Below are 14,125 nucleotides of genomic sequence, written 5' to 3'. Positions count from 1 at the left end.
CTTTTTTTTTTTTTTTTTTTTTTGAAGACTGATGATTGTGGCTGGAGCATGACATCTTCATTGACAAAAGTGGATTAGATTATTTTTTGAAAAATGCTGTGTAAAATGTCTTGATAGTACATGATATTGCTGAAGCAAGCAGTATGCTCCACTATACTTTAGACATTGAAAGGTGGTGCAAATTTTCTGTGTTTCATAAAAAAAGAAAAAAGTGCACTGAAAGATATCAGTGGGTTCTGAAACTATGGCATAGAAATAAGCTCCATCTCAATGTAATGTAATACATGAAATTTGAGGAGTGAATAAAGAACAATAAAGTTATGTCAGCCAAGGACAACTGGAAAATAAGAAAAGCAGCAACATTTTTAATGTTTTGTAAAAATTTGCCTGCCTAAGGCAGGTTTGCTTTTTGGTGTCAGCCAAATTTTCAGTGTGTGATGGTCTGAGGAATGCTGTCCTTTGTGATCACATAGAGAACAAATGGTCTTCTAATATTTAAATAAGGCAGTTAAACCAGTTGTGTGATTATGCTTTGCTTTTAAGAATTAAAAAAATAAAATCTATAATAAGCATTAATTTTAGTATTTTAAAAGATTTGCCCAGATGTTGGATATAATTGACAGTACCATTAAGACTGGTATGTCTATTAGCTATTGGAAAACAAGTGAAAGAAGAAATGGGGATAAGTTTAATTAAAAGACGTGTGAAGAGGTTATCCAAGAATACTGTAATTCATTGAGGAGGTTATATGCTGCCTTATTGCAGAATATGCAATCAGTTCTAAGGAGATGAGAGTTAAGATTTAAGATGGTTGAAACAAGAAAATCTATGGCTCTGATTTGATTTTGGACTGTGGAATGCACATTATAACATCCAAGACCCAACAGAAAAATATCTGTTAAATAAACAGCAGCTTGATTGTTAAGCATTTGAGTCCATACACACTGTTAATAAATTTTGGTTTTAGATTAATATACCATATCAATCTTTGTCAACAGTACCTGATTTTAGTATCTGCAAAAGTGATATTTATATGCAAACTGAAGTATTTTGTTATAGTGGCTTGTCTGATCAGGAATGATGACTTTATTTCCTGCAGATTGAATTAACTAAAAGAGGACTTCAAGCAACTCTCTTGGTAAAAGCTCCAGAAACAGGAGAATTATTTGTGAATTTTGACCCTCAAATATTAACTTTAATCAGAGAAACAGATTGCATGGCTCACATGTGCCTTGAAATTCCACCATTTGCTAGTGTTATTCAACAGCAGAGAGACTGGTACAAGAAGATTGTCAACAATCTGCACGTGCGTTTACATTAGTTATTTTATGTATGAGTACTGTACATTAGGATGCCTGGGTTCTATACATATGGAAGAGAATAAATGAAGATCAATGATTATGCACAAAAAAAAATTTGCAAATCTATTTTCTTATTTGTATGACTGTCTTGAGGCACTTAAAGCCTTTTCTTGGCTTTGTATTTTCTATGAAGTTACTTTGCAGATGCATGGGTTTGGGGAAGCTCTGCAGGGTGTGGGGGCAGAGATCAGAATGGGGAGGAAAGGAGGCTCACAGAAAACCTTGTGCTGTTGCTTGCTTTCTAAATGATAAGCAATTTATTTCTCATCCAATAATGAAGTCAACAGTGGGCAGCATTTGTTTTGAGAGGATACCTGGGAGGGAGGAACAGGTGGTCTGCTTTTAAAAAGTAAAGCATGCAGCAAGTAGCAGCTTTTTTTTTTTTTTTTTCCCTGCCACTGGTGTTTTACACAGATGTCTGTGGAACAGTTTAAAAAGAGAAGGTAAAACTTCCCTTTCTCTTGTCTTTTAAGTCCTTCAGATCATTTTATCTGCGTATGAACAGACAAGATTCTCAGTTACTCAAGATGGGAATTCAAAAATAGATGTCCAGAAACCTATAGGTTTATAGTAGTCAAAGGACTTCTTTGAAATGAAAAAAACCCAGAAGTCATAAAGTCTTTATGACTTCAAGTCGTGCTGTTATTGCCAAACATGTGAAACTGGATGAGCAGGTTAAAGAGGCATTAGGAAGAAAATAGTATAATATAGATCTGGTAAGGTTGATCTTATTAGAATTGCTGGAAAGTTCACCTAGATAGTCTTCCTTGGGCGTTTTGTCTTCTGCAATGCTCATCTACCAACTGAAATTTGCAAGATTTTTCTGTTATGTGGTTTAAACCCAGTAGGCAACCAAACGTCACACAGTTGCTCCCTTACTCCCCTCCTTGGAATGGGGGAGAGAATCTGAAGGTTAAAATATAAAACATGTTAATTGAAATAAAGACAGTTTAATAGGGAAGGCTAGAGGTGCACACCCAAGGGGAAAAAATAAGGAATTAATCTGGTAAAACTAGGCAGTATCACAGCTACTTGGGAGGACAAACACCATAGCTCTGAGTGTCCCCTCCCTCCTTCTTCTCCCAGCTTTCATTTTTAAGCATGATGTCATAGGTATAGGATCCCATTAATCAGTTGGGATGCTGGCTGTGTTCCTTCCCAGCATCTTGTGTGTCCCCAGTCACCAGCAGAGTAGTGTGAGAAGCAGAAAAGGACTCAGTGCTGTACGAGCACTGTTTAGCAATACCCAAAATATCAGTGTGTTAGTAACACAGTTGTGGTCACAAATCTAAAATGTGGCATCATGTGAGCCATTGAGAAAGAAATTAACTCCATCACAGCACCAGTGCAATCAAAGATAGATTTCTGTGTGAAGTAGTTCTTCACACAGAGCAACAAATATATATAGAGATATAAAGAGCAACAAATAGTGAACTTCTGCCAAAAATAATGAAAACCTTTCCCAAGCAATTAATTATAACTTCTTAATAATTTCATTAATGTGCATACAGATGAATTTTCTTAGTTTAAGTAATAAATATGTGTACGTGAAGAGGTTCAAATCAGTGTATATTAGCTAATGTTTTCATTATTTATTTCAGGTGATGTTGGCAGAATATAAAAGAATTAAACTGAAAATACAACACCCTTTTGAACAATTGATGGCTCCTCGATTAGTAAGTGTAGATGATGCTATCCAGCCAGGTCTAACATTACTGAACTGGACATCCTTGAATATTGAGAAATACATTAATGCAGTTTTTTCTAAGCTAGGTAAGTTACTTGCCTCCTTCCATTAACTTCTGGTTGTTTCTTCTGTACATATGCAAATTATATTATAAGATTACAGTTCTTTACGTGATTTGCACTGAATTGATTTATATATAAAAGTATTTTCACCCGTCCTGTATTACATGAAACATTTGTTTTATAACACCACCTTCTTTTTGTCTTGTATGTTCATCAAATTTTTACTAACGTATATGTTAGTTAGTTAGGATTACACCAAACATAAAGTGTGGCACAAAAGGCCCAGTGTATTCTGAATTTAAAGAATGATAGCTACTTTTTAAGAGCTCCTAGGTTTTGGACTTTGCCTAGTCCTGCTTTTTTGTTTCTATAATGTACAAAGCAACTTCTCAAGGAATAAAACACTGACTCAGTTGGCTGTGTAATTGCTCAATAGCGTTTGATATTATTTTTTTTTTAAACGTCAATCTCTTTAAAACTAATGCACACACATCTTGGACAAGAGCTTTAGAAAACAGATGAACTTGTAATTTTTTCAACAGATTATCACAAGGTTGCACTGAGATGTGTTTTTTTTCTGAAGATACCAAATTCCTTTTTCTTCAGCTTAATTAATACAGCAAACAGATTTTGTTTCTTGAAATTGCGTAAGTAGTTATAGTGGAAATTTTCTTCAGTTGAAATGGCAGATTAAAGTGCACTTCGGATGCTAGCCTGACATTATGCTTAATTTAATTTTGAATAATAAAAGTAATTTGAGTCTGGATCAGGCACTTTGCTGCTATTTCAGCTTCAGCATTGAGAGGAGATTGCTATTAAACTTTTAAAATTCTAGTGATTGTTTTCTGTTAACTATTGTTTGGCCTCTAACATTTCTTTGAAGCATACAGGTTTCATTTTTTTGGAAGTTACTGTTTGTAGTAGCTTACTTAAGTTGTAACTTGTTCAAACTATAGAAGATGAAACATTGTTAGCCCTCAGTTAAATGTTAATATCTTCATGTTTGAAATACGTATCCTTTAAGTTAATGTTATATATATTTATAATAGATACTATATTTTACATAAAAAGCTTTACGATATATATTTGTATAATAGTTTATATAGCATTATAGTTATCTTTTAGCATGTAGATAGCATATGCTAGGTAAGTATCTGTTATGTATAAAGTTAATTATGGTTCTTGTGGTGAAGCTTGAAAGTTTAGATGTTTGGAGTAAATTGGTTAAGCTGCAGAAGTCATACAGTTGAATATGGTAGTTTTTTGAGGTAAAATGACACTCTGGGTTGTTTGGTAACACTCTGGTTTCTTGAGGTAAAAGAACACTGAGGGACTCTGCAAAGGCTATTAATTCAAGCTTTTAAGCTTGTCTTGAATCTTCTCTTTTCTTCAAAAGCTGGGCTGGAGTTATTGCTTGATCGAGTGAATGACTTGGTTGAATTTCGTATTGAGGCTGTCCTTCAAGAAATGAATAGAGTGCCACTCTGTGTGTTACCAGATGATGAACCACAGAGCTGTGAGGAATTCCTTCAAAAGACTAAGGTTAGTAGATAAAAAATTCATGAAGAAGAGATTAATGACTTTGAGTTTAGATACTTTTCTTTTTTATGAGATAAAAAAATTCTGAATGCAGAATTAATGAAGCATGCATGGGATATGATGGAAATCTCCTCTTGCTTGGCTGGGGTCTTAAAAAGGAACAAAAATACCAAATACAAAGAGATCTGAGCTGAGATGTTCTTTTCTATTAATTATTACTATCAATCCAGATAGTGTATGATATTTCTTATATGCTTATATGCTTTCATATCACTCAAAAATTTTACCTCTATGACAGTTTTTTTTTTTTGGTCATTATTCCTGTTTAAATAAGGAAATTTTCCAGCAATTGCCTAAGGAGAGAAAATACTATGGAAAGGATTGTGTAATGAGTATCTCAAACTCTCCTGAGTTGGTAATGGGATGTGGAAAATATATGCAGGAGTACCTGGGTAAAGGTGTTCTGGGATAACACCCTTCACCCCATCAAAATACTTTTATGTTGAGAGTAATTAACTATAAACATGTAAATTCTTGGTTAGAAAGCTGATTAAGGTCATGATTATGTCAGAATAATTATGTGAGGCAATAGTAAGGTGTATAGCATTTTAGGTTGTGATGTCTAATGTGTTTTCTCCTGAAATAAAATTTGGGTGGCTAAAGACTGTAGAAAATCAAGTAGATAATCCCCATTCCTTTTCTGTTGTAGCAATAACTATTACAAAGGAAAGTTTTGATTATCTTGGTGTTTTTAACTCTTTGGCCTTTTCTCCTTTGGCCATTGTAACAACTTACCTTGTTGTTAAATACAGACTAAAATTTAAAGTAATATCATATGGAATGAGTCGTAGTTTGTGAGCCTCACAATCCATAATTGTTTCTCTTGATCCTGCTGCTACCTTCCTGATTGGGCAGGCACTAAAATGTATATTCACTAAGGTAAAAATATGTGAGAGCGAGCAAAAAATGTTCTCTGCATACTATGGTAACTTGAAAACTTGAACTGCTACATAGCAATTACACACACAGCAATTACAATGGCCAATTGAGTTGGGCTAGCAGAGTAAGTGGTATAAGAACCCCAGTTATGGGTACAATGAAAATAGTAACAGTTTGTAAGTTTATTGTAATTTTTAATCAGAGGGGACTAGAAATAACTTCTGTCACCTAACAGATGTCTTTAAGTTTCTAAAGAAATTGCTGCAACAAAAATAGTTACCTGGTGGAAAAATCCCAAAGTACTTTGTTTATTGTTGCTGTGATATTAGAAGTGTGCCTTCTCTCTCAACTCAACAGAACTATTAGGAAAGCCGAAGATTTTCTTAAAATTGGGAAATGTCTGAGTGTTTCCAATTATTTATTTTTACTTAAACAAAGGTAATCACATTTGTTTGAGCTGAGTGAAATAGAAGAAAAAAATTTTCTTTGGTACCTTATATTTGGTACCTTATATTATTATACTAAAAAAGTATAAAAGGCCATTATAGATAAAAATTATAGTTAGCTGAAGCATACTTGATTGATTTTATTACAAATATTGGAGAAAAAAAGGTGCACGGTACTGTAATAAATTTCTGAATTTTATTTAATCTCATTCTTTGATTTCTTCTATCTCCAGCTGATAATTTTAGTGTTTATTTTAATAATAAATACACCTTGTGTATATTTTACCTTCTTTTCAGCTGTAAATGGGAAATATGATTGGCTAATACTCATTATGACACAGCCATAATGAGTAAACTGGCAATAATTAAAAGAAGTGTTGAATCTCCCATGTCTACATTGGAAAGCTAAGAAAATTAAGAAGCCCTTGCTTTTGGGAGCCTTTTAGTGAAACTAGGCATTATAAACATTGATTCATTATATTAACTAATAAATCATGTGATTTGAGAAAGAAGCCAAAACAATGCTGAAAGGCATTTATGATGCCTTGTTGGTCTGTTGTTGATCTTGTGTTTTGGAAAAAAAAACATTTAAAATTAATGTTGTAAATAGATCCATTTTTTTCACAAATCTTAGACCTTGACATTTGTGTTAATAAAGGCTTCTGTGGCTGTGAAATTCACATGAGAATTATGACAATAAGTGCGTATTTTTTTGGTATGATAACAGGAGCTATGTATAAAAGGTGCTCAGACTTTACACTTAAAAAGCTCACTGGTGGAAGCTGCTGCTAATGATCTGTTAAACATGTTACTTGACACTGAGGAACAGGTCAGTAAAGAAGATGAGAAGTCAATTGTATCCAGTGGTGAAAAAAGGGACAAAACTACAGGTAAGAAGATTGTATTGTATTTCTTGGTGTTTGTTTCTTTTTCATGCTAATCATTTGTGTTGGGGGCATTATAGCTTAGGTGACTGAAGTACTGAATAGCATCTAATGTCTAAAGACTTTTCTTTATATTTGCCTGGATAATGAATAATCTAACAATCATTTATCATCTACAAAATAGGTCAGTACTATTTATCTAACTTGGATGTTGAAAGGTTCATGCCATAGAACTACTTAGTAACCTTGGTTAATTGCTGGACCTCTAGAGAAAGAGAATAAGAAATAATATTTAAATTTTGATCATAATCATACCAGTTTGTACTGAATAAGAAGGCAGATAGGAATAGGTCTGTTACACCGGGGTGCAGATTACAAATGAGTAATTCTGCCCTTAAAATTATTTCAGACACTTGTGGAGGTGTTGCATTATGGTATTTTCAAGTCCCTTATGTATATTTAACTAACTGGATTTATGGTGTTTTAGCAACAGAAGAGGAAAGAAGATCAAAAAGCTTGACTTCCTCACAAAATTCCAGTGAGATGTGGGCTGGCCTGTCTCCTACAGCAAAGAGGAAGAGAATGGATTTAGAAAAGTTAGAGGAAGAAGCCAATGAACTGCTATCTTACTTCAATGATCGTAACATTGATTCCCTTTTGAAAGTCACTCGACACACTCTGGAGACCATCCGCAAGCGCATTCATGCATCTTCCACCAGCAACTTCTTAGGTGGCTGCATTGTAGTACATTGCTTTTTTAGGCTATATAAAGAAAAATGTAACTGTAATACCCCATAAATGTATAAACAAGACTCGCAAGTGTAAAAGAGGGAAAAACAAAGGAATTTTGATTAAGTTGTCTTGTTAAGTTACAATTGATGCAATTGATAATATTGTGTATTTCCAAAGGTTTTTTTTTTTTCCCTTGTGACAGTAAGAAAGTGTCATTACAATGCTGTTTCTCTTAAGACTCACCATACTGTTCTGAAGCCAATATTATGTTTGGAGCTAGACTTGATAGATAAGTTTCTACAAGACCTGGATAACTTGATAAGTTATCACTTAAGTTAAAAGTTATCAATTATTAACTTGGCAAATTAAGACCTTGATAACTTGACAAGATCTGTTTGACCTTGCCTTTTACATAAAACTGTATAAAAAAAAATAGAGGTGTCTTTTTTCTCTTACTAATTGCCTTCACATATTTCCATACATGGTGATGGAGCACTGTTTTGAAGTGTTTTATTGTTGCATGCCTTTATGAAATGAAAATAAGGGCAGTTGTCTTTGGTCTCTATAGTTTATAAGGCATACAGTACTGTGAAACTCTTAGGAGGAGTACCAGCCAGATGACATAATTGTGTGCTAAACAGAGTTTAGCTTCACAAAGCAAGTTGAAGAGGAGCTTCATGGAGAAAAATAGCTTTGCGCTTACTTTTCACTTGTGCTGCTGTAAAGTTTAGCAGTACATCTTATAAATTCTTTTTCCCTTCAGAAATCACACGCAATACTCTACATTAAGAGAAATATTTATTGGTTTCTATCAAAACTGTGCCTAGTTTGATGTCTTGGAAAAAATATGAACAGCGTTTTTGTTTTGTTTTTGTCTTCTGTTTTTGTCTTTTATTTAGAAAATCACAGTATGTCTAAGCAGAAAAAAGGTGCTTATCCTATTATAAGGACTAATATTAACCTGTCTATCCCTAATATCATTATGACACCCTCTTTGGATGAGGTACAGCAGACACTTAATAAAGCTGTAGATAGTATTGTGAAAGTAATGAAAGGAGTTCGACACTGGAGTAAGGAGAGAATATCCAAGGTGGGTGTCTTTAACAGCCTTACTTAGAACTAATCGTGCAAAACTACTGCAAATAAAAAAATAAATGTTATTCTCTCTTCAGGAGAAAGTGTTAGAGAGAAAAGTTGTTCTGTTGCAGTGTGGGAGCAGAGACAGCGATTCTGATGATGGAATGAAAGAGACTGGAAAGAAAAACATCCATGGTAATGATAAACTCTGACATCACTAAATTTACATGTTAGGTAAATGTGATTTGTACAGAATGTATTGGAAGGTATTAATTACAAAATACATCAAAAACAATAGACTTGATAGATTTTAAACAACCTCATACATTGAAAATTGCCTCAGAGAAGAAATCTCTTTCTCATTAGAAAGCAGGTTTGACACTTGTGCTTCTGTGGATTTGAGTAAGGGGATGTTTTGGGCTTCTTGAAGAGTTTTAGTGCTTTGGGTTATAGCATATATATTGGTTACAATTGTAGTCATTTTGCTACAGAATAATCTTCCATGATTTGCAGTGTAGTTTGTAATTTGGCATGTTCAAATGGCATCTTAGAATTTGTGCTTACCCTTTAAGAAGGGTAAGCTGAACTTTCACAATATCTGGTATTGAATAAAAACGTCAATGTAAATTGCAATAGTGGTGTAGAGAGGATTGTATAAAAGATTGAATAGACTATAATTTCTAAAAGGATTTTCATTATTCTGTTTTGTGACCGGGCATTATGTTATTGAAGTCATTAGTTCAAGGAAATTTAAGATGATATCTTTGATTGGGTTTTTCTTCTCTGAAATGGTTTAAAATGAAGCCAAGTTAATTGTTTTACATTGTACCTGAGATATTTGAAAAATACATTTGAGTCCTTTTAGGTTAACTCTCTCTTGTGCACCTAAAAAGTGGGACAGTAATACTTTAACTGGTTAAGAAGTTAAATTAGTCTATCAAAACTAAGAATTTTGCTTGCAAGAGATGAAATAAAAAATGATGGTAGTCAAACTTGTGGATATTTGCTAACTGATGGACTTTTTTTTACCTTTATTCTTTTTTGGGGACTGGTTATGGTCATGTTCTCAGAGTTAATGTTAATTTGTATTTCAAATTGTCAATTGTGAGGTATTTCAGAAAATAAAAACGTTTAAGGTTGATATATGAGTAAGCAAATGCTGATATGTAAATGAATCACTTAGGTGAACCATACAGAATAAACCTTGAGGAAGGTTGAGAAGAGGAAGAAGAGAAGAAGAAAGATTCTGTTTGAAAGATTGGTATGGAAAGATTGGTCCAAATTTGACAGGGTACTTAGATGGAGCAATTTTACTAAAATGGAGATGTTTATGAATTTGTGTTGGCCTCCTTGACTTCTAGTTGCCTTTAAGAACACCCAACTTTAAAATGCATGCTTGTTGAAAAAAAATGTAATTCGGTTTTTTCTATAGGAATTTACTTCTTCTAACCTGTATGTCTGTCCTAAGCCTGCTTCTATATTTGAATTTTCTTTTATAGATAGCATATCAGATGCAGCATCACTCAGTTCATCTGATACAGCACAAAGCCAGAACTACTTCAAGCATGTTTCAGAGAACAAAGAAATTATTAAATTAGTATCTTTACTCAGCAGTGCCATCAATTCTACAAAAGGGGTAAGGCAATTGAGATGTTAATATCACTATCTGAGGAATATTAATGTATTACTTTTAATGTCCTTGGGTAATATGGGTAGGCATTTAAAGCTGTGATTAAATGTTATAATGAAAAAGTTTAGGATGGTGGATAGAAAACATGTGGCTGAAAATTTGCAAATATGCTTTAAAAGTGTAACATGGGTTACACTTGTGCTCTGAACAAGTGTGCTCTGATCCAAGATTTGAGGTTTTTAATATTGTGTAAATTAAAACATCATAAAAAACTCTAAGTGTAGTTGTGTTGTGTGTAGCTAATGAAGCCAGCATGATTTCTGCCACATTACGAAGAGGTTATAAGGGTTTTTAGAGGAAAATTGGCTGTCAGATTGGCATTTGTAAATTGCTGCATAGGGTTTGCTAGTGTAGGTTAGGATATATCTTAAAGGATATGCATAACTTCTTTGCCTTGTTCTTATTATATGCAGTCTTAAGTAAATTATATTTCTTGAGGGAGCTCTGCATCAGTTTCTTCTGGGGCTGGTCCAATCTTCTAAGAGTCTTGCCATGTGAAAATCTTTGACTCAAGGCCTTGTAAATTCACTGGTACTAAAACATAACTACCAGGCTGCTGAGTAGTTGATAATGGTGGACAGTTATCATGGTATTTTAATATTTGGTATTTTGTAATATTGTAAACTTTTATCATTTAGCCAGCTTTAAATGCCTGCATGTACTATATTTATCATAAGTGGATTATCTCTCATAGCACTCATCTCTCATTTACTTGTTTAATTAGAAGCAATGATGATTCACCTTTAACTTTCTCGCATTTTTCTGAACTCCTGAGAACCAGAAGAATAATTATTTTTCACACTTGTTAAATGATATTCAAATCAAAGAGACCTGAATTCAATGCAGAAATTAATGTTAAAAAAATTGTCTCATAGCTTCATTATTTCAAAATAAATTCTTCTTGTTATGCTGGGCCCTGGAGCTCAGGTTTCAGTTTCTAGCCCAAGAAATGGCAGGGAAGGACAAGTGTACTCTATCCTAGTTTTAAACTTTACTTCCCACTGATTCCAATGATTTTATTGACTGAGAGTCACTTAATTGGCAAATGTTTAAACTAATCTGACAAATTGGATGTGATGAACATAGGGTTTCTGGCACACTGTGTGATCAGTAGTGGAACTTGCTTTAGCATAAATTTACCACCAACCTTTTATTTAGTGAGGTGATTCAGCCTGCTCCACTATGGAGTTTGTAGTGCTCTAATGAGCAGCTGCTAAGAAATTATATGCATGCTATATACCTGATGCTGAGAATCTTTCTTTGAACCTTGTGAATGTCTTTCAGGAAGTTCTTACAGCTTTGGAGAGTTTTAGTTGTTACCACCATATATGGCAGAGGGACAAGGAGGAAACCATTGATAAATTAATGGTGGGAAACCCATTACTCTATGAGTTTGAATCTGAAATTCTGCATTTCCAAGACCTGGACCTGAAAATCAATTCTGAGCCTGAATTCATCTGCGTGGGAGCTATTGCACTGTACACTGGTAGAGTTCAGCTTCTTTCCAGAGACATGTACTTTATGACTCCAGTAGGAAGAAGAGATGTGACAGTTTGGGATGGGTTAACTAGATCAAAATGGAAAGGAGAAAGGGAGAGAGAAGGGCTGTTTGCTGTTTTGGCTGTAAATTTTGCAAACAAAACACTAACATAAGAATATCTATGAAGCTCAGTTGGAGTTTATTACCTCACCTGGATCCGTCTGCTCACTTATGGGGTGGATAGTAGATGTTTGCCAATCCTTCTTTCACTGATTCCCAGGGGTACATATTTCATGGGAGTAAGATGATAAATTTATGTTACTTTTCTCCTTGCCCAGCAGCATGCACTGAGACAGCTGAATCCCCTTCTATCTAAAAATTTCACCAATGCTATGATCAAACTTTGTTTCTTCAGCTTTCATAATTAGACTCCAGATTTTCTCCCCACTTTTTTTTTTTTTAAAAGATTAATTTTTGGCAAGATTTTAGGCTTAGATGAGAGTATTTAGCAATTCATTAGTGATGTACAGGACAGAAGTTTGTGGTAAATGGTAAATGATCAAGATGATAAGTATGGAGACCAGCCTCACCATTCCAGTAGGTACATCCTGAAAAAAATCTGTGACATCTAATATATATTAATTGTTCAACATTTTTAGATGATCTTTTCAGTAGAAGAGATGATAAATTCTGAGAAGAATAGGAGGAAAGCAATCAGAAATTGCAAGCAATTTTATAAACCACTTCAAGGTGTTCATGTGATTTCGTCATCTCTGTATGTGAAGGGTTAGACCAAAAAACCACAACTGGGGCGCTGAAGAGAACAAATGTAATTAAAAAGATTGAAAGTGCATCTTAACAAATATCTACAAGATCTAATATGTATTAATTGTTCAATATTTTTAGCTGATCTGAAGCTAGCACTGAGATCAGAAACCAAAGCCTGGATGACTTTGCTGGGGTGTCATTGCAATAAGAAGTACAGAACACAGATGGAAGCAATTTTGACTTTTATAGAGGAAACTGGCAAGAAGTTAAATCGCAGCATCACGGACCTGGATGATATCAGAATAGCCATGTCAGCTTTAAAAGAGATCAGAGAACTACAGATCTCTATTGACTCTCAAATTGGCCCCATTGAGGTAGCTAGTGGACATGTTGCATGTATGGGTACTGTTTCAAGAGAGCAGTTATTTTCTGGGTTAAAGGTTAACAGTGAACTTTGAAAATGTATGACGGAATATGTGTTGAATGTTGAGTGACAGGCTTGTTGTGCTTCTGTAAACCTTTTTGTGTGAAATTCTGATTTGGGCAAATGTAAACTTGCTGAGGTGAGATGTGGTTTAGTGAACAGTGTAGAAATTGAGTGATGTAGGGCAGAGGAAGATGAGAATACAGGTATTTAATGCAAGATATCTTTTCATACTTTGTGGAAGAAGTCTGTGTATGAAAAGGAATGAGATTCCTAGTTTTGTTTTTTTTTTTTTTTAGCTAAGCCTTAAGAGGAGTAAAAAGCTAATATTAAACAGACTACACGAGATTGATTGTTTTTATCAGCCGCATAAGTTAAAATAAATAAAAGCAGCTGATTTCCTAAAAAAAAAAGTTAACGTGGTAGAATGCATTTACTGAACATCTGACAAATGGCAGGCTTAAAAACAGATGGTAACTGTTTCTCTGCATTCCTGACCAGAGTATTTATTTAAGAATGCTATGGTATGGCAAAATGCATCTTCGATTTTTCAGTAGAATTCTTTTTCCTGAGACATGCTCATGATTCCTGACATGTTCATGATCCTGATTGCCCATAAGCTTCCAATTCTGCAAGCATGAGCCTCGAGGTCTGAAGCACAAGAAGTGATGCCTCTGTTTTGAAAGGGAGGTTGGCATGTTTTCCACACGGTGTTATAGTAGACAGATAGTTACGTTTCCATTTTTGCAATTTGCCTACCATTTGATCAAACTGGAAAGCATGAATGGAAACCATTCCACTTCATACGGAAATTTTCAAATGAAACTGCTATGGGTTTACTGCTACCATACCCTGTGCTAATTTATAGAAAACAAATGTCAGTTGTGTTTTAGTGAAAATTCACTGATGGTTTTCAGTATGTAGACTGTTCATATGTTGGTGGTGCAAGCTGAAATCAATGCTCTGAGAAAAAAATGTGGACGTTTCTTCCAGTTTGGTACTAGTTTACCCAATTTTGATAATGGCTGTGCAAGAA

The 14,125-nt window shown here is 34.3% G+C and overlaps 1 protein-coding gene across 2 annotated transcripts in view; it reads left to right on the top strand.

Annotated features, from left to right (window-relative positions):
- The window catches only part of DNAH5 (dynein axonemal heavy chain 5), a 116,178-nt gene that overhangs the window by 26,434 nt on the left and 75,619 nt on the right, over positions 1-14,125 (top strand). Inside the window, exons 15-24 of one of the 2 annotated variants that reach the window (XM_041411771.1) lie at positions 1,100-1,306; positions 2,963-3,134; positions 4,507-4,652; positions 6,762-6,935; positions 7,417-7,648; positions 8,550-8,740; positions 8,823-8,922; positions 10,239-10,363; positions 11,702-11,903; positions 12,804-13,039. In XM_041411771.1, the coding sequence (XP_041267705.1) occupies positions 1,100-1,306; positions 2,963-3,134; positions 4,507-4,652; positions 6,762-6,935; positions 7,417-7,648; positions 8,550-8,740; positions 8,823-8,922; positions 10,239-10,363; positions 11,702-11,903; positions 12,804-13,039 (1,785 nt within the window). Of the gene's footprint in view, positions 1-1,099; positions 1,307-2,962; positions 3,135-4,506; positions 4,653-6,761; positions 6,936-7,405; positions 7,649-8,549; positions 8,741-8,822; positions 8,923-10,238; positions 10,364-11,701; positions 11,904-12,803; positions 13,040-14,125 lie in introns of both variants that reach the window. The other variant, XM_041411770.1, reaches the window with a different exon arrangement.

This window comes from Onychostruthus taczanowskii, unplaced genomic scaffold (assembly GCF_017590055.1).
Source record: "Onychostruthus taczanowskii isolate IOZ18803 unplaced genomic scaffold, ASM1759005v1 scaffold37, whole genome shotgun sequence".
NCBI lineage: Eukaryota > Metazoa > Chordata > Aves > Passeriformes > Passeridae > Onychostruthus > Onychostruthus taczanowskii.
Note: the sequence above shows the minus strand (reverse complement) of the source record. Positions and strands in the feature narration are given on the sequence as shown.